Genomic DNA, 19,827 nt, shown 5'->3' on the forward strand with positions numbered 1-19,827 from the left:
ATCTGCCTGAGGGTAGGGAGGCTCTGCAGAGGGATTCGGACAGACTGGACCCATGGGCCAAGGCAGACTGTAGGAGTTTCAATGAGGCCAAGTGCTGCGTCTCACACTTTGGCTACAACAAGCCCCGCCAAGGCTACAGGCTTGGGGGAGGAGTGTCTGGAAAGCTGCTCAGCAGAGAGGGACCTCTGTTGGTTGACAGTAGCTGAACGTGAGCCAGCAGTGTGCCCAGGTGGCCAAGGCGGCCACCATCATCCTGGCCTGTATCAGGACTAGTGTAGTCCTGATTTTCCCCCTGTACTGGGCACTGGGGAGGGCGCATCTTGAGTGCTGTGTTCAGTTTTTGGGCCCTCACCACAAGAAGGACATTGAGGCGCTGGAGCGTGTCCGGAGAAGGGCATCGAAACCGGTGAGGGGTCTGGAGCACATGTCTTATGAGGAGCGGCTGGGGAAACTGGAGTTTTTTAGCCTGGAGAAAAGGAGGCAGAGGGGAGACCTTATCGCTCTCTAAACATATCTGAAAGGAGGTTGCAGAGAGGTGGGGGTCCACCTGTTCTGTCAGGTAACAGGTGTTAGAACAAGAGGAAATGGTTCAATTTGCATCAAGAAAAGTTTCAACTGGATATTAGGAATAATTTCTTTATTGAAAGGGTCATCAGGCATTGGAATGCGTTTCTCAGGGCGGTGGTGGAGTCCTCATCGCTGGAGGTGTTTAAGGGTTGTGTAGATATAGTGCTGAGGGACATGGTTTAGTGATGGGCTTGTCTGTGTTAGGGTAATCATAGAATCAGTGAGGTTGGAAGGGACCTTTAAGATCATCAAGTCCAAACGTTAACCTACCCTGATAAAAACACCACCACTTCTAAACCATGTCCCTAAGCACCTCATCTACCCTTTTCTTAAACACCTCCAGGGATGGTGAATCCACCACCTCTCTGGGCAGCCTATTCCAATGTTTAATAACCCTTTCAGTGAAAAAATGCTTCCTAATATCCAATCTAAACCTGCTCTGACATAACTTGAACCCATTTCCTCTTGTCCTATCTCTTGTCACCGGGGAGAAGAGGTCAGCTCCCATCTCTCTAAAACCTCCTTTCAGGTAGTTGTAGAGGGTGATAAGGTCTCCCCTCAGCCTCCTCTTCTCCAGGCCAAACAACCCCAGATCCCTCTGTCGTTCCTCATAAGGTTTGTCCTCCAGACCCTTCACCAGCTCTGTAGCCCTTCTCTGGACACGCTCCAACACCTCAATGTCCTTCTTGTAGTGAGGGGCCCAAAACTGAACACAGTACTCGAGGTGAGGCCTCACCAGTGCCGAGTACAGGGGGATGATGACTTCCCTAGTCCGGCTCACCACACTATTCCTGATGCAGGCCAGGATGGTGTTGGCCTTCTTGGCTGCCTGGGCACACTGCTGGCTCATGCTCAGCCGGCTGTCCACCAACACCCTCAGGTCCTTTTCTGCCAGGCAGCTTTCGAGCCACTCCGCCCCCAGTCTGTAGCGCTGCATGGGGCTGTTGTGACCCAAGGGCAGGACCCGACACTTGGCCTTGTTGAACCTCATACCATTGGTTCTCTGCCCATCTGTCCAGCCTGTCCAGATCCCTCTGCAGAGCCAATCTACCCTCAAGCAGATCAACACGCCCCCCCAGTTTAGTGTCGTCTGCGAACTTACTGAGGGTGCACTCGATCCCCTCATCCAGATCATTGATAAAGATATTAAAGAGAACGGGCCCCAGCACCGATCCCTGGGGGACACCACTTGTCACTGGACAGCAACTGGATTTAATTCCATTTACCACCACTCTCTGGACACGGCCATCCAGCCAGTTTTTTACCCAGCGAAGAGTACACCTATCCAGGCCATGAGCAGCCAGTTTCTCCAGGAGAATGCTATGGGAAACGGTGTCAAAAGCCTTGCAAAAATCCAGGTAGATAACATCCACAGCTTTTCCCTCCACCACTAAGTGGGTCACCTTGTCATAGAAGGAGATCAGGTTTGACAGGTTTTAATGATTGGACTATGTGATCTTACAGGTCCTCTCCAATATAAGAGTTTCTGTGATACTGGGATTCTGTGATGATGGCGCTGGGGCAACCTCGCCTGGGTGTCCAGTGGGCACAGGCACAGCCCAGACCCTGCTCGTCTGGTCCATCATGTCTCTCGCAGGAGCCCGGCTGTGCCAGGACACTGCTGTGTGTCCCCACCCTGCACACTCCCACACTTCAGCTCTTCCCTGGGGTTGTCCTCTCTGGGGCACTTCCCATCCCCACCAGCCCAGACACTCCCTGAACCTGGCTATCTCCTGCCCTCTCCCCAGCACAGACCAGCAGAGCAGCCCCATTGGGACTGGTCCCACAGCAGGATGTGCAGGCCAGTGAGGCTGTCCACCCAGCCGGCATGCTGAGGAGACCTCCACCCCAGGCAGCTTGCAGCCCCAGCTGCCAAATGTCCTCCCAGGATGGCATGAGAGAATTGGCCCAGGGCACCCTCAGGAAGGTACTTTGGCCCCACGGACAGGGCAGCCTGCCCCGAGCTGCCCCACCGCAGGTAAGGGTTCCTCTTGCAACGGCTGCCCTGCACACACTCGGTGCCCTGCTCTTCTCCCGCCACAGACCATCTCCCCTCACAGCCTTTTCCCGAGAGAGCTCATCCGTGCTGGCCTGGCCAGCCGTTCCTGCACCCCCTCCCCAGGCGTCCCACAGCCCCCGAGCTGGTGGTGCGGCTCTGCAGAGCCGGGGGCTGTGGTGCCCAGGGCCATGCTGGTCAGGCTGGGAGGCAGACCCAGCTCAGATGGCTCCTGCCCCCTCCACCTCAGCACACAGATGAGGCCCCTGCAGCTATAGAGAACATCTTGGAGAATGGGTCTCAGACAAACAAGTCAGTGCAGGGCCCTTTATTTTGTTTAAACACACAGAGAGAGCAGCTCCTTATTTACAGAAAGTCTCTGCCTCACACAAGACAGGCAGATGCTGACATCGAAAAAGGATAAAGGATGGCTCTGTTCTTTTGTTGACAGCATTCATACAACCATGAAATCCAAACACCAAAGACACAAAAGGAAAAACTCTACCAAAGAGAGTCTGGGCCTGTAATGAGTTACATTATGAGTGATATGCAGAACAAGATGGGCAGTTCATTTCTGCTTCTGAAAAGAAACCAGTGATCCATTTACTTAGGGCATCCTTGAGCTCCTGGTTCCTCATGCTGTAGATGAGAGGGTTCACTACTGGAGGCACCACTGAGTACAGAAATGACACCAACAGGTTCAGGGATGGGGAGGAGACAGATGGGGGCTTCAGATAGGCAAATATGGCAGTGCTGACAAAGAGGGAGACCACAGCCAGGTGAGGGAGGCACGTGGAAAAGGCTTTGTGCCGTCCCTGCTCAGAGGGCATCCTCAGCACAGCCCTCAAGATCTTCACATACGAAAAAAGAATAAAAGCAAAACAAATGAATCCTAGTAAGATGCTAACTACCAGAAGCCCAGCTTCCCTGAGGTAGTCTGAATGAGAGCAGGAGAGCTTGAGGATGTGGGGGATTTCACAGAAGAACTGGTGCAGGGCATTGCCCTGGCAGAGGGGCAGTGAAAATGTATTGGCCGTGTGCAGGAGAGAATTGAGGAACCCACTGCCCCAGGCAGCTGCTGCCATGCGGACACAAGCTCTGCTGCCCAGGAGGGTCCCGTAGTGCAGGGGATGGCAGATGGCAACGTAGCGGTCATAAGCCATGATGGTGAGAAGAGAAAACTCTGCTGACATGAAGAAGCCGAACAAAAAGACCTGAGCAGCACATCCTGCATAGGAGATGGCCCTGGTGTTCCAGAGGGAATTGGCCATGGCTTTGGGGAGAGTTGTGGAAATGGAGCCCAGGTCCAGAACAGAGAGGTTGAGGAGGAAGAAGTACATGGGGATGTGGAGGCGGTGGTCGCAGGCGATGGTGGTGATGATGAGGCCGTTTCCCAGGAGGGCAGCCAGGTAGATGCCCAGGAAGAGCCAGAAGGTCAAGACCTGGAGCTCCCGTGTGTCTGCGAACGGCAGGAGGAGGAAGTGGGTGATGGAGCTGCTGTTGGACATCTGAACCCTTTGCTCATGAGGTTCTGCCAAAGCAGGAAAGCACACTCAGAAGTTAGGACTGCTCTGAGCAAATCTCTTCTCATTCCGTGTGTCCCATTCTCCCCTGTCCTTCCCAAACACACATTGCCTTCCTCCTTACTTTTAGGACTTCCTTTTGACTACCCCAAGTTCTGAGCTCTGCTTTGTGCTGGCCAAACACGACATGAGGAGGAGGCTTCTGCCCATGGTCTCCGGAGCAGTCACCCCTGCTCGACAGCAGTGGGCATCTGGGAAAGGTGGGGCAGCTTCTGAAAGTCGCCGTTTGCCTCATCGGTAATCCCTGTGTCATGAAGACAAGCTGGTCAGCATTTTCCAGCAGGAGAATGCCAGGGAAACTCCCACAAGTGCTCAAAGTGCAGTGATCTCAGCAGAGCCAGCTCACCCCCCAGCTCCACACTGCATTTTCCACAGCCCCACAGGTTTGGGTGGTTTGAAGGACTTTGGTCCCACGGACACAGCTGCATGGCAGTGTTGGCGTGTGAGCCACACCTGAACCCCCTCTTACTAGAGAGTATGGATGTAAGAACAAGAGCAGCATGGACAGGAGGGGAAGGTGGAGAAATGCTCCTGCTGAGAGAAGACAGAGACCCATAGAACTAAGGAGTTTCTCCTCCTTGGTGTGTGGCTGCTGAGGAGGCACCTCAGCCAGAAACCCCACAGCCTTGATGTCAGAAGCTCTGCTGGGCGAGAGAGGAGACCAGTAGAAGGCGCCCTCATTACAGGAGATGGCAGGAAGGTGCCCGAATCACCCTCCCAAGGCACATGGGAGCTGCTCCCTCTCTTTCCCTGCCCAGGGCTCTGCTGCCTGGAGCTGTCCCTGCTGGGAGCTCTTTCTCTGGCAGCGCGTCTCCTCCCCAGCAGTGCACACAGAACCCATCACAGACGCTGTGTGCTCAGCTCTGTCCCGCAGACACCTCCTGGCAGCAGAACACTGCCCAGGAGCATTTCTGTGGGTGCAGGCTCTGACAGGAACATCTGACCAACGCTGATAAGGCTGGAAAGGTGATGCTGGGTGCTCTCTGTAAGCTGTAGCATATGGATTTTTCTTACTCCCTGATTTATTCACCTCTAAGTGAAAAAGGAGGCTCTGTGCCTTCTGAAGAACGGGGAGACAAATCTCCACGTCTCACTCCCCACACAAAAAAAAAAAAAAAAAGCAGAAGACTGAAAGCACAAACTCCTTCGCTTTCAGGTAGCCCCTGTCTTGAGGTTCTTCTTGAAAAGTTTCCTCTGCCACTGCCCTTCAGCTGTGAGCAGCCCTGACCCACGCAGTTCTCTCTCGGCAACACCAGGACCCTGCCATGCAAGGAGTTGATCCTTCCACACACACCTTCTCCCCACAGCACCTCCGTGGGAGGGGGAGAGCTGACCCTGGCAGGCGGCAGAGTCCCTGCCCCGGAGTGCAGGGACCCTGCTGGCAAGGACAGCCCTGCCCACCCCTGCCTGCACACCCACCTTCACACATGGCAGTGGTCCTAAGGAGAAGGCAGCCATCGTGCCCTGTCCCTCTGGAGGCACAGCAGGGTATCCCTGCTCTGGAGCACATTCTTCACCTCTACACTAGAGGAAGTGTCGGAGTCCTCCTGAAAGATCCCATAGACCATGGGAGGAGCAGCTTTTGGACATCTTTCCAGGAACTGCAGCTACAATTGCCCTAACCCAGAGACTTACCATGTCAAGGGCTATGAAGATTTCTCCCCCACAGTGAGCCCTCAGCATCCTCCCTCTCCAGACTGCCCTTAACCTCTCTCTGCCTCCCTGCTCTGCCCTCGCTACCTGCAGGCAGGGCCTCAGCCCTGCTGCGCTGGGCAGAGGAGCTGCTCCTGGGCAGAGCTGTCTCTCTGCAGCGCTGCCCGCTTGCCAGGAGCTCCCTCCGGCCCAGCAGCCCAGCCCAGCTCAGCAGCAGAGGACCAGCCCACGGTGGCACTCTCTCTGTCCCCTCTGGGCTCCCTGGAGGTGTCCCTGGGGCTCCAGGGGAACCGCCTGTGAAAAAAACTGTTGCAATCTCTGATGTTCCCTCCCTCAGCTGCGCAGAGACACTTACTTCCAGCAGTGGTATTTCTCTCAGCAGAAGAAGAGCTGGCCATGAGTACCCCCTCTTCTTGTCCTATCAGTAGCACACACTGGGTCTTGGACTCTTGGTACCAGGATTCCTTATGGCAAGTCACCGCTTGACTGGTGCCACAGCTGGGGGGCTTCAGCCCAAACGTGCAGCAATGATCTCAGCCAGGGGCACAGAAAGGACAAGCTGGAGCCGTTCCTGTGGCAGACAGAGCTGTGACATGGTGGCAGAGCTCAGTCCACCTGATCTTCAAGGACAGCCTCCTCCAAGCTCTGCTATAGTCCAGCTCATAATTCAATCTAACCCCCAAAGGCAATTCAAGGGCACCAGAATGAGTGTTTACTCCTTCAGGAAGAGTTTGAGGAGAAACAAAGCCACTGTGTGGCCACTGCTGAGTTTCAGAGAGCGGGTGGAGCTATATGGGAGATTCTCTACATCCTCTTTGCCTCAGTCTGCCCCAGCAAGGTCTCCCAGGGCTCTGAGACTCGGGGCAGGAATCTGGAGGAACGCCACCAGCAGTGGATTGTTCCCAAGTCACCTTAACTAAGACAATCCTTACCAGTCTATGGGACAGGAGGGGTGGCAGCTGAGGGAGATGACAGGGTAAGCCAATGTCCCAGCATGTCCAATGACACTCCGTAACCATTGAAAGGCCATGGAGGTTGAGGGAGGGAACTCCCTGATGATTGGCAGCATCCAAATATGGCATGCTCTTTTAAAAAAATGGCCAGCGGATAAACAGGGGAAGTTGTGCCCCAGAGTGTGTCCGCTCAGAACCCATTTGTGGGTGTCTGAAACCCTGGATTTACCCAGGGCAGCTTGTGTCCCACCGTTCTCTGCTTCCTGTGATGGAGGGACACAATTGCTCAGAGCAGGGAGAGCAGTGCTGGTCTTTTAAGTTGGAAGTCAGCAAAGTTTTCAGCATCTTCCCCCACAATATGCTTGTGCCCGAATTAGGATGTCATGGCTTGCATGGGTGCATAAGGAGATGGGTAACTAACCAGACGGCTGTTTCGGCTCAGAGGTCTGTGGTCAATGCGTGGTACTCTGCATTGAGGCATCTAGCTTGAAAGCTCCTGCGAGGGTCTGTCCTGCCACCTGCCCTGTTTAACATGTTTTTAAGGACCTGGAGAAGATGCAAGTGTTCTTTTTCATAGGATTTGCAGACATTAACCTGGCGGGAAGAACTGCCATTCCAAAGGACATAGACAGGTCAGAGGGATGGGCCAAAAGTAATATCATGATGTCCGATAAAGAGAACTCTGAAGTCCTGCCCTTGAGGTGCACTAACCCCGTGCAATGACAGAGGGCAGGGGCGGTGTGGCTGGGTGGCAGCTTTGCAGGAAAGGCTCTCGTGGTCCTTCAGTTTCATTAGGCCAAACAGGAGCCAGGGGCAAAGAAGGCCAACAGCATCCTTTGCTTCTCTTTCCATTCCCTGAAATCCCGAGTGCTTCTCTTTTATTCTCCTAATACCCTCCCAAAAGAACAGCCCACCTGTGCTGGTTTGAGGTGAAACTGAACCCATTTTGTGTTCAGTAATTTAACTTTGCAGCCAAGCCTCCTCGAACTAACTGAACTCTCTCAAATTTAATGCATATTGTCCGTAAGCTGTTGGCTCTCAGAGTGACAAAACCTGATTATCTATAATTTATGCCAAGGCATGGTATGCAGAGAGGCTCTTGTTTAGACTTTTTGCTATAACAACCAAGGGCAGCTCACTTTGTTATATGCCCCGTTGGAGGGTCGGAAGCCGAAAAGTGTAGAGGGGTCGCACCTTCGGATAGGATCAGAGAGGACAGGTGACCCCAAACTGACTAACTTATCTAAACTGACAAGTCCTTTCTCTCTCTCCCTCCTCTCCTTGGAAAGAGAGGTGAGGGAGAGCATCTGTCGTTTGTCGCAGTGGCCAGGCCGGCCCAAACCACGACAAGAGTGAAGGAACTGCACTGTTGGACTAAAGGCAGTCCTTGCTCCTGCACACAGAATTCCAGCCACAAATAGCTCTGTGCTCATTTAATATTTGGTTGGCTGCCTCGAGGAATTGTCCCCAACACATCCTTGGCTGGGCTCAAACAGCATTTTTTCTGGGAAGCTCTCCTAATGAACAGCCTCATCCCAACTTCATTGCGTGGTCTGTAAACGGAGAGGCAAGCCCTGCAGTCAAAGTGGAAGGTTTGTGGGTGATGGTGGTGACTGAAATGACCCACACTGCATCTTTGGTGTGGCTTTCTGAGTTCTCAAAACCAATGGACCTCTGAAGGAAAGTCAATCTGGAATTGGAGCTTACGGAAAACACATTTAAAACTCTTTTCTACTGAGTCGCTTGGAGCAGCAAAATTCCTGTTAGTGTTTGCCTGTGTAAAGGCTGTATGGGAAGTGCACAGCATAAAACAGACCAGGCAGCTTGAGCTAAAATATATGTTAAGGAGGAAAAGGATGTTACAAACTCAATAAGCAGGTGATTGAACCAGGGCAATGCCCTACGAGATCCCACTGTCTTAAAGTAGCAGATCCCACTTCTCCAGCCTGTCAAGTTTACGTTAGTCATTGCAAAGTGAAAAAGGAAGCCGGTGCCATTGGAACCCTGTGGTGTGCCATGTATGATTCACAGGATCTCCTGAGAGAAATGGATGACGAGGTAAAGAATGTGAAAAAAAGACACCCATAAATTGAAGGAGGAGGAATTTCCCAAAATAAAGACAATCATCTTAATCAAAGTTTGAGAGGAAGATCTCAGGGTAAACAGGCATAGACCCTGGTTACAAATTAAACAGCTGGACTTAGAAGTTGGACAAGCACAAGATTTAGAAACAGAACTAAAGGTTTTAGAAAATGAGCTACAGTAAGCTGGAACAGCAGCTCAGCTTCCAGCAGAGTAACATATAGTCATGAACAGAAGTCACAACCAATGCAGCGTACTCCCATCAGTCTGGGAATTCAAGAGTATGTCTTGGACAAGATCCATAGGGTCTACTGGGAAGGCCCAGGTTCTTGTGGGCTGGCACCAGGGATCCTGGAATGCTTGCCAGCAGATTCTCACACATCGGAAGTGGCCATTGGGAATAGGAGAAACTTGGCCCTCTTATTAGCGGACACATGAGCATGCACAAACACTCTTCATGTATGGCAAACTCAGGCTGAATAACTCCAGAGTAAGACACTTGGAGTAGCTGTGAGAGAGCCCATCGTCTTGACCCAAGGTGGGAAAATGTCATCTTCCAAGCAGGGCAATGAAAGGGATTAATGTGAAAAGACCCATCAGGTCAACCTGCAACGTAAGGGAAAGCAAATTTCCCTTTTCTAAAACGGACAGAAGCCCCTCCCCCTTTCGAAACCAACATAGTTGCCACCACTGCCATTCTGCAGTTAAAACTGCTCCACACCGTAGAGTCTGATCTCAGCACTGACTTTATCACAATAACTATGCATGAGCACTGCAAAGCTTAAACATAAGATGTGCCACCCTGTCTCTGGCAACCCGTGGGGCAGAGGAGAGGGAAAAGCCAGTAACGGGGTTTGGATGTTGAAGGTGGGGTCCAGCAGAGATGAGGAGTCAAGGGAGTGGATGGGGAGAGATAGGCAAAGGTGAGACAAGTTCTGATTTGATTGTGAGGCCACTACTGTTGTAGTAGCATGACTGGCCAGCAGCTGGCCCCAGCAATTTGGGGACAAGAGGTTTATCACAAAACCGCTCTTCCCAGCAGAGCCAAGATAGGGTCAGAGGGAAAGGGGAGTGGCAGGCCAAGGGGAGATGGCTGGCATGGTGATGATTCTGAGGGCACTTCCACAGCAGCAGCCTGGTTGGCCCTCAGGAGGCTGGTTGGCAGGCTGAGGTCATCCAGCGCATCAGAGACCCCACCCAAGAGGAATTCCGTCCTTGGGGAGGGGAGGGGGTGAGGCAGGTGGAAGAGGCCCACCTGGGTTCTGATCCTGGGGGCACCTCTGTTACAGCAACCTGACCAACCATGGCAGACAGAAGGGCAGGCAGGGCTCATGGCCACCTGGCTCAGGGCGAGCCCTGACACTGGTGGAAAACCTTCTCCTTATCTCCAGGTTGAACATCCCCTCTTTCACCCAACACTTGTCTTTCATCCTCCTAATATGCACCAGAGGTGGAGAGCCTATCTCCATATTTTATGACCTCCTCCTAGGTTCTGACAGGCTGCAAGGACGTCCCCCTAAGCCTTCTTTCTGCTCTTGACCTTCCTTGCAACCATTGGCTCAAGGCGAGCTTTGCCTTCCTAAAAACAATGACGTCAACAGAGATAAGTTTCTTCCTTGTAAAGTCCTTGCTGTCACCTCCGGGCAGCTGCTTCATGGCCCCTGTCAGAGTCAGCCTCATCCCTCTACTCACCCAGCCTCCCTGCCCTCCCCCCCCCCCCCAAATGCATCCTCATCACGGATGCATGAAGAGGTTTCTAGGGCAATCAAAACCACAGTCAGTGGAGAGAGGGAAACAAGGGTGGGCTCTTTGTGTGCTGTATTATGTTAGTGTAAGATATCTACCCATATAGACACACAGCAAAAACGGATCCTTCCAAGAGCTGGTCTGACACCTTCCATCTATCCAGAACCTGGCCCCGGGATCCCCTCGTCCCCCTGATCCCCCCCAGGCACAGACAAGCACACGCTCACACAATAGCTCTCTCCAGCACAGAGTCAAAGAATCATTGAGGCCAGAAGCCAGTCAGCGTCCACCTTCTCTGGGCTGCCCCTTCATGCTTCATTTTAGTCAGGACCTCCTTTCTCACCCATGCCAGGCTCCTGCCAGCTTTGACAGAATTCCTGTATGATGGGGTGGACTGTTCTGGAGCTGCAAGAGTTGATTCTTGACTATCAAAGAGCTCTCTGCCCCCCTCTTCTCCGCAGGGCCATATCCCATGGGATTCTTCTGATCAGGTCCCTCAGAAGGCCAAAGCCTGCTCTCCTGAACTTCTGCTCTTGGCCTTGTTCCCTTCTTTCAGGAGCCTCAACTCTACCTTCTCACCCCTGACTGTGACATCCCTGACATTGGGAGATAGGAATTTTTTTTTCTCCACTCTGGAGCAGGCACGGAGACCTCAGTTCTGGTTAGCGTTTGTCTGAGCCTCTTCTTATCCTCTTGGCACGCAGAGATGTCCCTGGGCAGTGCCCTGCTGCCAGGAGGGATCTGCAGGGCAGAGCTGAGCACACAGCGGGAGGGATGGGGTCAGTGAGCACTGGCAGGGAGGAGATGTTGGGACAGAGAAACAGCTCCCGGCAGGGACAGCTCCAGGCAGCCCAGACGTGGGCAGGGAGTCGGAGGGACCTGCTCCCACAAACACCCTGGGAGAGAGGACTTGGGCACCCTCCCTGCCATCCCCTGCAGTGCAGACACCCACTCTGAAGGAACGCCCTGGTCTCCTCTTCCACCCAGCAGAGCCCAAAGTTACAGTTACTGCAGCGTACATATTATTCTCTTTAACTTTTAATACATGAAAAAGGAAGAGGAAAACACCCACGAGTACCCATTTTAAAGAAAAGATTGTTGTAAGAGTGTCACAGAACGACCGGCGGGAGGGGCGGGGTTGGGGGGAATTTAATGTTTAAGGAATGAAAACACGTTCCAGGTCTTTCTGTTTCTGAGAAGTCCCATCCCCAAGTCTTTAATCACATTCAAATTTATCAAGACGGCAGATTACCAAACTGAAATATCATACTGGGTAATACAAAACCGTTATGATCTCTGAGAATCAGGCACCTTTGACTAGATTTAAGAGAATTTAAGACTTCTCTAAGAACATTGCTTACATATATTCACCATAAATGTTCTACCGTAAAACTTCAGTACTGCCCTGATATGGTTAACTCGTAGTACCAGGGAAAAAAATACAGTTAGAAATGAATGATGAAATGATGCTCAGTAGCACCTGAATGACAATTTCTTTGGTGTAGAAAAGAAGTCACGTTAAAAAGAGATTCCAAATTGTCATTTAGATAGGGAGAAAACTCCTGTGCAAGATGGCTTTCAAGGGCCTGCGTAGATTATACCTCACAGATACACTCTTGATCCAAAAGGTTGCTGGTGAGCAGTTTCTGCAACTGCCACAAAACCAGTTCTCCGATGCAGTGGAGTAAAACAAGTTGAAGACAACATTAAGTCGCCCAAACCACTTTTTCCTCAAATTGCCCTTCCGTTCTGTTTCTGTCCCTTTCAGCGCTCTCCACCAGCTTTCAAAGACATCTGGCAAGTTTGTTCTTATAAGATATCCTCCCACATTTCCTCATCGTTTTACCTGGCTGAGCCCAGCGTGGCCTCTGCTCCCTCTCTGGCACGCAGCGCTGCCAGGCCTGACCGGTCACTATGGCCACGGGGACACGGCACGCCACCCCCGCCCCCCCCACCTCACACGCATTGTGACAAAAGGCCTGTCGCCGCCCCAGGCCGCTGCTGTCCCTGCTGTCCTGTGACCTGTCCCCGATGGGTCTCCTGTCCCCCCAAGTCTCTGGTGTCCCTCCTGTCCCCCCTGGGGCCTTCACCAGCCGGCGTCACCTCCCGGCAGCCCCTGGGCCAGTGCTGGCTCTCCCCACAGCGCAGGGCCCATCCTGCCACCCCCGACGCCTCTCACCTCCTGCTGACCCTCCTGTCACCCCCTGGGCTGTCACCCCCTGGGCTGTCACCCCCGCTGTCCCCTCCTCTCCGCAGCCAGCCGGGGCAGATGCAGCGGGCTTTGCCCTGGGGTGCCCAGCTGACCATGCTGCAGGGCCAGCCAAGGCAGGGGACATCTTGGGGACTCTGAGAGGACCTTGGGGCAGGGACGGAGAGTTCAGCCAAAGAGGCCAACAACCACCTCTGTTTATTGCCATAAACCAATGCACTTCCCAACCGCGGCACACACACAGTTGCTGTTGAACTTTGCGGAGGAGGACGAAGGAGTCAAGAATGAACCGTCAGCATCAGGATGTGCCCCAGGAGACCATTTCTTGCTCTCTCAATCACCACAGCTGCTGCTGACACAGCCCTAGTGCATGGAATCCTGCCTTGAATGACGAGGTCTAGCTCTGCTGGTTGATACGCTGAAGCTTGCAGACGTTTCTGGGAACACTGCTGATTTCTCAGCCTTCGTTCCTAGGAACGATGCTGCAACCCCTTAAATCAGCTTTGGGGCACTTTGCTGGAAGTCCTTTAGGAGGTCAAGAGCTTCCTTGCACTGGGGAGCCGAACACTGGACACAGCACTGCAGATGTGGCCTCACCAGTGCTGAGGAGAAGAGAAGGATCACATCCCTCCAGCTGAAGACAACACTTTTCCTATCACAGCCCAGGAACCTCTTGGCCTTTGCTGCAGTGGTGCATTGATTTTGGATGTTTGTGCAATGCCTCACACAACTGTGGCCTGGGCACTCATAGAAAATAGATACCTGATCATTTCCATACAGTCAGTGTCAGTGTGTGTGCCTTCAGAAACCATGCACGTGCTAACAAGCAATGGGATTTGGGTGAGTCATGTGTTTGTACAATGAATATGAACTACAAATTCATAGAATCATAGAATCATAGAATTGTCTAGGTTGGAAGAGACCCTTGGGATCATCAAGTCCAACCATCTACCCTACTCTACAAAGTTCTCCCCTACACCATATCCCCCAACACCACATCTAAACATCTCTTAAACACACCCAGGGATGGTGACTCAACCACCTCCCTGGGCAGTCTATTCCAATGCCCGACCTTGCGACATTCATACTCTTGCTTAGGTAGGATTTCAACAGTTTCAAGCAAAGTCTTAACTGTCAACAATGTTGAGTTTATTTTTTTCTAAACTCAGAATACCCTAGACTTTCTTTTTTTTTTTTTTTATACATCCCCTGTGTCCCCCCTTCCACTCTTGCTCGCCCAGCAAGACTGCAACCTGCTGCCTCCTGTTCTGCGGGTCGTGAGCCATCCATTGCAGAATGGCCTTGAACATGGCCCCTTCTTTCCCACTGAGATCCTCCTTCTGCAGGACGCGCTGGAGCTCGTTGACAGAGAGCTCCAGAAACTCTCGATACCCTGGTCACCCTTTCCAAGTGAAGGGGGATGAACGCGTGGGCTGCTTCCCGCAGGTCAGAACAGTAGTAATACTCGGTGAATCTCCAGATGCCGACGCAGTTCTCCAAGCACAGCTGGGACTTTAAGAACTCGCAGCACAGTCTGACGATGCCCATGACGTTGAACTGGTCGGCTGCTATCAGCAAACGTTCAACGTTGATGGCCTTGACCGGTACTGTGCCGGTGTAGGCGTACTCGATAATGAGCCACATCATTTCAGGTGAAGTGCCGGGGATTTTACAGACGACCTTCCCACCATTGCTCCAGCGGGTGGAAAACAAAGCCCTGAAAAAAGCAAAGCAGTGCTGGGGGAAAAATCATCTTTGCTGCATTAAACCCGGACCCGGTTATCCCCTGTGCCTCCTTTCTGGGCACCAATTTCGGCACACGCAGTAGCTACACTGGGAGGCTGTGGGGTTTATTAATTTATTAATTCATGTGTTATGAGCCGGTTGTTTTAACAAGGAGTCACCGCCTCCAGCTGTGCACAGAGAGCCACAGGGCCAGTGCCCTCCTTGCTTCAACAAGACCACCAGAGAATGGCAGTGTGTGGGGAAGGAACACCTCCCGCCCCACGGCAGACAAGCCCGGCTGGCCACACTCCAGCCCTGCACCACATTGGGGGGTTCGTCAGACACCGCTTCCAGTGCTGCTGTGAGATCTTGGGTTGGGGATGAATTCCGGTGTCCATGGAGGCACCAGGACTATGGGGATGTGCTGGAGGAGAGTTTTGGGGCTGAGGGAAGCACTGGAGGGACACTAAGGCAGCGTGACACAGCCTGGGAAATGCTGTGTGTCCCCATCCCCTCTTGTTCCAAGCACTGACCTGAAGTATTAACTGCAGCTACAGAGGATGTTCTTGTGACCACTGAACTCAATGTCACCCACGCTGATAACCACATCGCAGAGTTTCTCCTCCAGGCAAAGCTCACTGAAGACGGTGCAAAGCACAGCACTCATCTTCCTCTCCCTGGGTGAGGATGTGTCGCTGGGAGCCAAGCTATCGCCCATGTCACAGCCTGCAGCAGTGGATGGTGCTTCTCCCGGAGGTGCCACAGCGCTTTGTCGTGCCCTCCCTCCAACACCGTCTCCCAACCCCTGCCTGTCTGGTGGCTCTGGAATGTGCCCCAAAGTGAAATCACAGGTGCAGGGGTGACCCTGGACCAGCTGTGAGCCCCCTCGCAGCCACTGGGGTCCTGGTCCTCCCAGGTCCACATTCCACAGCTGCCCTCAGCCTTCACCACAGCTCAGAGTCCGCCAGACACTGTACCGAAACCCTGTTGGTGGCTGCTCTGAGCAAAATAGCCTCATGATTCCCCTGCAACTTTTTAGTATTATTTGGCCAGGATACAAAGCTCCCCAAATGTAAGCACCGACTGCTGCTCAAGTGCCTTTGTAACAGCTCCCACAGGAGAACTACTACTAAGCACAAAATATAGATTTTGAGAAAGAATATGAAGTTCACAAAGATAATTTACGCTTAATTAGAAGAAAATCAGAAAACATACTCTTGTCCTTAGGAATTTATATCTACCCATAGTATTTGCAGCAAAACTATTCAATAGAGGGACAGCATTTTCTGAAATGTACTGAATGGACTGAAAATAAAAGTGATGCAAAATGGTGAGTCTATTTGTATTGTTCAAGATGACTAACAGATACAGTCAGGATTCTGTGCATTGTTCTAAAAATATCAAAGTACAAACTGGGTCACTTGGGCCCCTCCGAGTAAAGCCTGTGCCACGTCCCAATAGAAACAGGATCTCCTAATCCCCTTCCAGTACAGACCGGTCCACCTAAGGTACAAAGTGGATGCCCTGATACCCTGCCAGTATTGACTGGATCTTCTTTTAATCACCTTTGGGCGATGTGTTGCCATTTCATTACCACCCCCATGGCAGAGCAGCAGTGGGTAACAGTCAGAGGGCTGTGCCAGGCTGGGAAGTTTCCTCGTGTGTGGAATCCTGCATGAGGAGTTGCAGAAGCCACTGAAGGACAAGGTGAATCGAGCCAGTTTGCAGAGGTGACAGCCATCCAGCTGGCTTTGGACATTGCCGAATGAGGAAAATGGCCGGTGCTTTACCTCTATACTGATTCATGGGTGGTGGCAAATGGTCTGTGGGGGTGGTTACAGCAGTGGGAGCAGAGCAACTGGCAGTGCAGAGGTAGACCCATCTGGGCTGCTGAACTGTGGCAAGACATTGCTGCCCGGATAGAGAATCTGGTGGTGAAAGTACATCACGTAGCTTGCCATGTACCCAAGGGTCAGGCCACTGAGCAACGTCAAAACAATCAGCAGGAGGATCAGGCTGCTAAGATTGAAGTGGCTCAGGTGGACCTTGGCTGGCAACAGAAGGGTGAATTATTCATACCTCGGTGGGCCCATGATGCCTAAGGCCATGAAGGATGAGATGTGATGTAGAAATCGACTCGTGATCCAGGGGTGGGGATGACCATGGAACTGACACTATTGCACAGGTTATCCACGAATGTGAAACATGTACTGTAATTAGGCAAGCCAAGCAGTGAAAGCCTCTTTGGTATTGGGGATGATGGCTGAAATATCAATATGGGGAGGCCTGGCAGATTGGTTCTATCACACTCCCTCAAACCCGCCAAGGCAAGTGCCACGTCCTCACAAGCAACCACAGGATAGCTGGAAATATATCCCGTGCCCCCTGCCACCACCCAGAATACTGTTCTGGGCCTTGAAAAGCAAGTCTGATGGCAACATGGCACCCCAGAGAGAATTGAGTCAGACAGTGGGACTCATTTCCGAAACAGCCTCATAGAAACCTGGGCCAAAGAGCATGGCATTGGGCGGGTGTATCACATCCCCTACCACACACCAGCCTCCGGGAAAATCAAACGATCCAACGGACTGCTATAAACTACACTGAGAGCCATGGGGGTGAGACCTTCAAACGCTGGGATGCCCATTTAGCAAAGGCCACCTGGTAAGGTAACATTAGAGGATCTGATATCGAGCTGTCCCTGCCCAGTGAGAACTTTTCCATACTGTGGAAGGAGATATGTTCATGAAGACAGTTTGGGTTATTCCTGACACAGGCAAAGGCAAACCTATCTGTGGGATTTCTTTTGTTTAAGGCCCTGGGTGCACTTGGTGGGTGATGCGGGAGGATGGGGATGACCGATGTGTTCCTCAAGGGGATTTGATTTTGGTGAGAACAGCCAATGAATCAAATTATATGATATTTATTGCTAAATTACCACTATATGTCATCACTACTACAGTTGCTATATGCTCTATCTATGGCATTACAGTGAGAGTGACCTAAATTAATGAAGAATGAACTTTGATGAAACTGAGCAAAGTGCAGAAGTGATGGAACCAGAATTGGCTGCAGCAACTGGCACCTGGGAATTGTCTTGAGATCGACATCTTCAACCCACAGATGATGGGCATGGGCCATGCCGCCTACACCAGCTGTGAGCTCCAGATGCAGCACTCAACAATTCAACACCACACACCACGTCTCCTGCCGGAAAAGACAGTTACAACAGATGGAGCCCAAAGTCATGGACTAAATGAACTCAAGGGACATTTCAGTGGGATGGGCCATGGACTAGGGGAATGATATCTGTGTGCATATATACATATATGAAAGACAGGAAAATGGTGGTGATTTATGGAAAAGTGTAAGACTTGGGCATGAGGTAGATGGTATAGAATAAGGGGCGGACGCTGTCCTGGTTTTGCCTGGGATAGAGTTAATATTCTTCCTGGTAGCTGCTGTTTTGGATTGACTATGAGAATAACATTGCTAACTCATATTGTTTTAGCTGTTGCTGAGTGACGCTTGTATTAAGTCACGGACTTTTTCAACGTCCCGTAGAATGTGGGGGGGCACAGATAATACAAGCTGGCCAAAGGAATATTCCATCCCATAGACGTCATGCTCAGTAAGTAAATGTGAGTCAGCTTGGGAGCAGGGATCGGTGATTACTTCTCCAGACAGGCGGGGCAAATAATCATTGTGTGGTGACAGCAATTTGTTTTGCATCACTTTATTCTAGATATACTTTATTATTATTATTATTACTATTATTATTATTATTATTACTACTATTATTATTATTGTTACTGCTACTGCTTTTATTTTCTGTTACTGTTCTATTAAACAATATTTATCTCAGCCCATGGTTTTTTTTTTTCCCTGCTTTTCCCTTTTCTCGCTATTCTACCTGAGACATCCCGTTTCATTTAAGAGCTGTTATCTGTCAAGCCACACCTGACGCAGTGTTGTGCAAGAGTCAGAGACAGTAGGATCAAGCCTCAGAACAAGCAGTATAAACCCAGAAAAATATCAATAAGCAGGATTATGACAAGAGAAAAATTAGGCTCATGATCTAAGATAAACTCTGGGCAATGTGCAGAGAAGGCGTAGCAGGTTATTTTCGGTGAAACAGCGTCCATTGGGCTTGTTTCCATAGGGCATCCTTGAGCTCCTGGTTCCGCATGCTGTAGATGAGGGGGTTCACTGCTGGAGGCACCACCGAGTACAGAAATGATACCACCAGGTCCAGGGATGGGGAGGAGATGGAGGGGGGCTTCATGTAGGCAAACATGCCAGTGCTGATAAAGAGGGAGACCACAGCCAGGTGAGGGAGGCACGTGGAAAAGGCTTTGTGCCGTCCCTGCTCAGAGGGGACCCTCAGCACAGCCCTCAAGATCTGCACATAAGACACCACAATGAAAACAAAACACCCAAAGGCTAAACAGGCACTAACCACAAGAAGCCCAACTTCCCTGAGGTAGGAGTGTGAGCAGGAGAGCTTGAGGATGTGGGGGATTTCACAGAAGAACTGGTCCACAGCATTGCCCTGGCAGAGGGGCAGTGAAAATGTATTGGCCGTGTGCAGCACAGCATAAGGAAAAACACTGCCCCAGGCAGCTGCTGCCATGCGGACACAAGCTCTGCTGCCCAGAAGGGTCCCGTAGTGCAGGGGATGGCAGATGGCAATGTAGCGGTCATAGGCCATGATGGTGAGAAGAGAAAATTCTGCTGAAATGAAGAAGCCAAACAGAAAGACTTGAGCAGCACATCCTGCATAGGAGATGGCCCTGCTGTCCAAGAGGGAATTGGCCATGGCTTTGGGGAGAGTGGTGGAGATGGAGCCCAGGTCAAGAACAGAGAGGCTGATGAGGAAGAAGTACATGGGGGTGTGGAGGCGGTTGTCGCAGGCGATGGCGGTGATGATGAGGCCGTTTCCCAGGAGGGCAGCCAGGTAGATGCCCAGGAAGAGCCCGAAGGTCAAGAGCTGCAGCTCCCGTGTGTCTGCGAATGCCAGGAGGATGAAGTGGGTGATGGAGCTGCTGTTGGACATTTGCTGCTTCTGGGCAGGGGGACATGGTAGAGGTCTGTTACCAGAGATTTCCCTAAGGAAAATGAAAGCCATTTCCCATAGACTTTGCCCCTCCTGTAATAGGCCCTTTTCCTTTTCCAGGAGACATTCCTCAGCTTCCTGACTCGAGCTCTGGTTTACTCTTGCTGATTGTGCTGTGAGGAGGGAAGAGTTCCTGGGAAGAGTGAGGACCGGGGTCCGTGCCGATGTTCTACCTGTTCTGATGGAACCACCTACAA

At 51.7% G+C, this 19,827-nt stretch overlaps 2 protein-coding genes across 2 annotated transcripts in view; both read right to left on the bottom strand.

Moving 5' to 3' along the window:
- The window catches only part of LOC309684386 (olfactory receptor 14C36-like), a gene marked incomplete at both ends in the record, with an annotated part of 283,296 nt that extends 263,726 nt beyond the window's left edge, over positions 1–19,570 (bottom strand). Inside the window, one exon of the mRNA XM_082500310.1 lies at positions 18,725–19,570. Coding sequence (XP_082356436.1) covers positions 18,725–19,570 — 846 coding nt within the window. The remainder of the gene's footprint in view (positions 1–18,724) is intronic.
- LOC309684415 (olfactory receptor 14A16-like) lies at positions 3,100–4,071 on the bottom strand (the record flags this gene model as incomplete). The annotated part of the gene is made up of 1 exon (XM_082500337.1): positions 3,100–4,071. The coding sequence occupies one exon, from the start codon at positions 4,069–4,071 to the stop codon at positions 3,100–3,102; it is 972 nt and encodes a 323-aa protein (XP_082356463.1).
- Positions 19,571–19,827: the final 257 nt, after the last annotated feature.

The sequence above is a fragment of the Vanellus vanellus genome (assembly GCF_965231255.1).
Source record: "Vanellus vanellus genome assembly, contig: HAP1_SCAFFOLD_70, whole genome shotgun sequence".
In the NCBI taxonomy this organism is placed as follows: Eukaryota; Metazoa; Chordata; class Aves; order Charadriiformes; family Charadriidae; genus Vanellus; species Vanellus vanellus.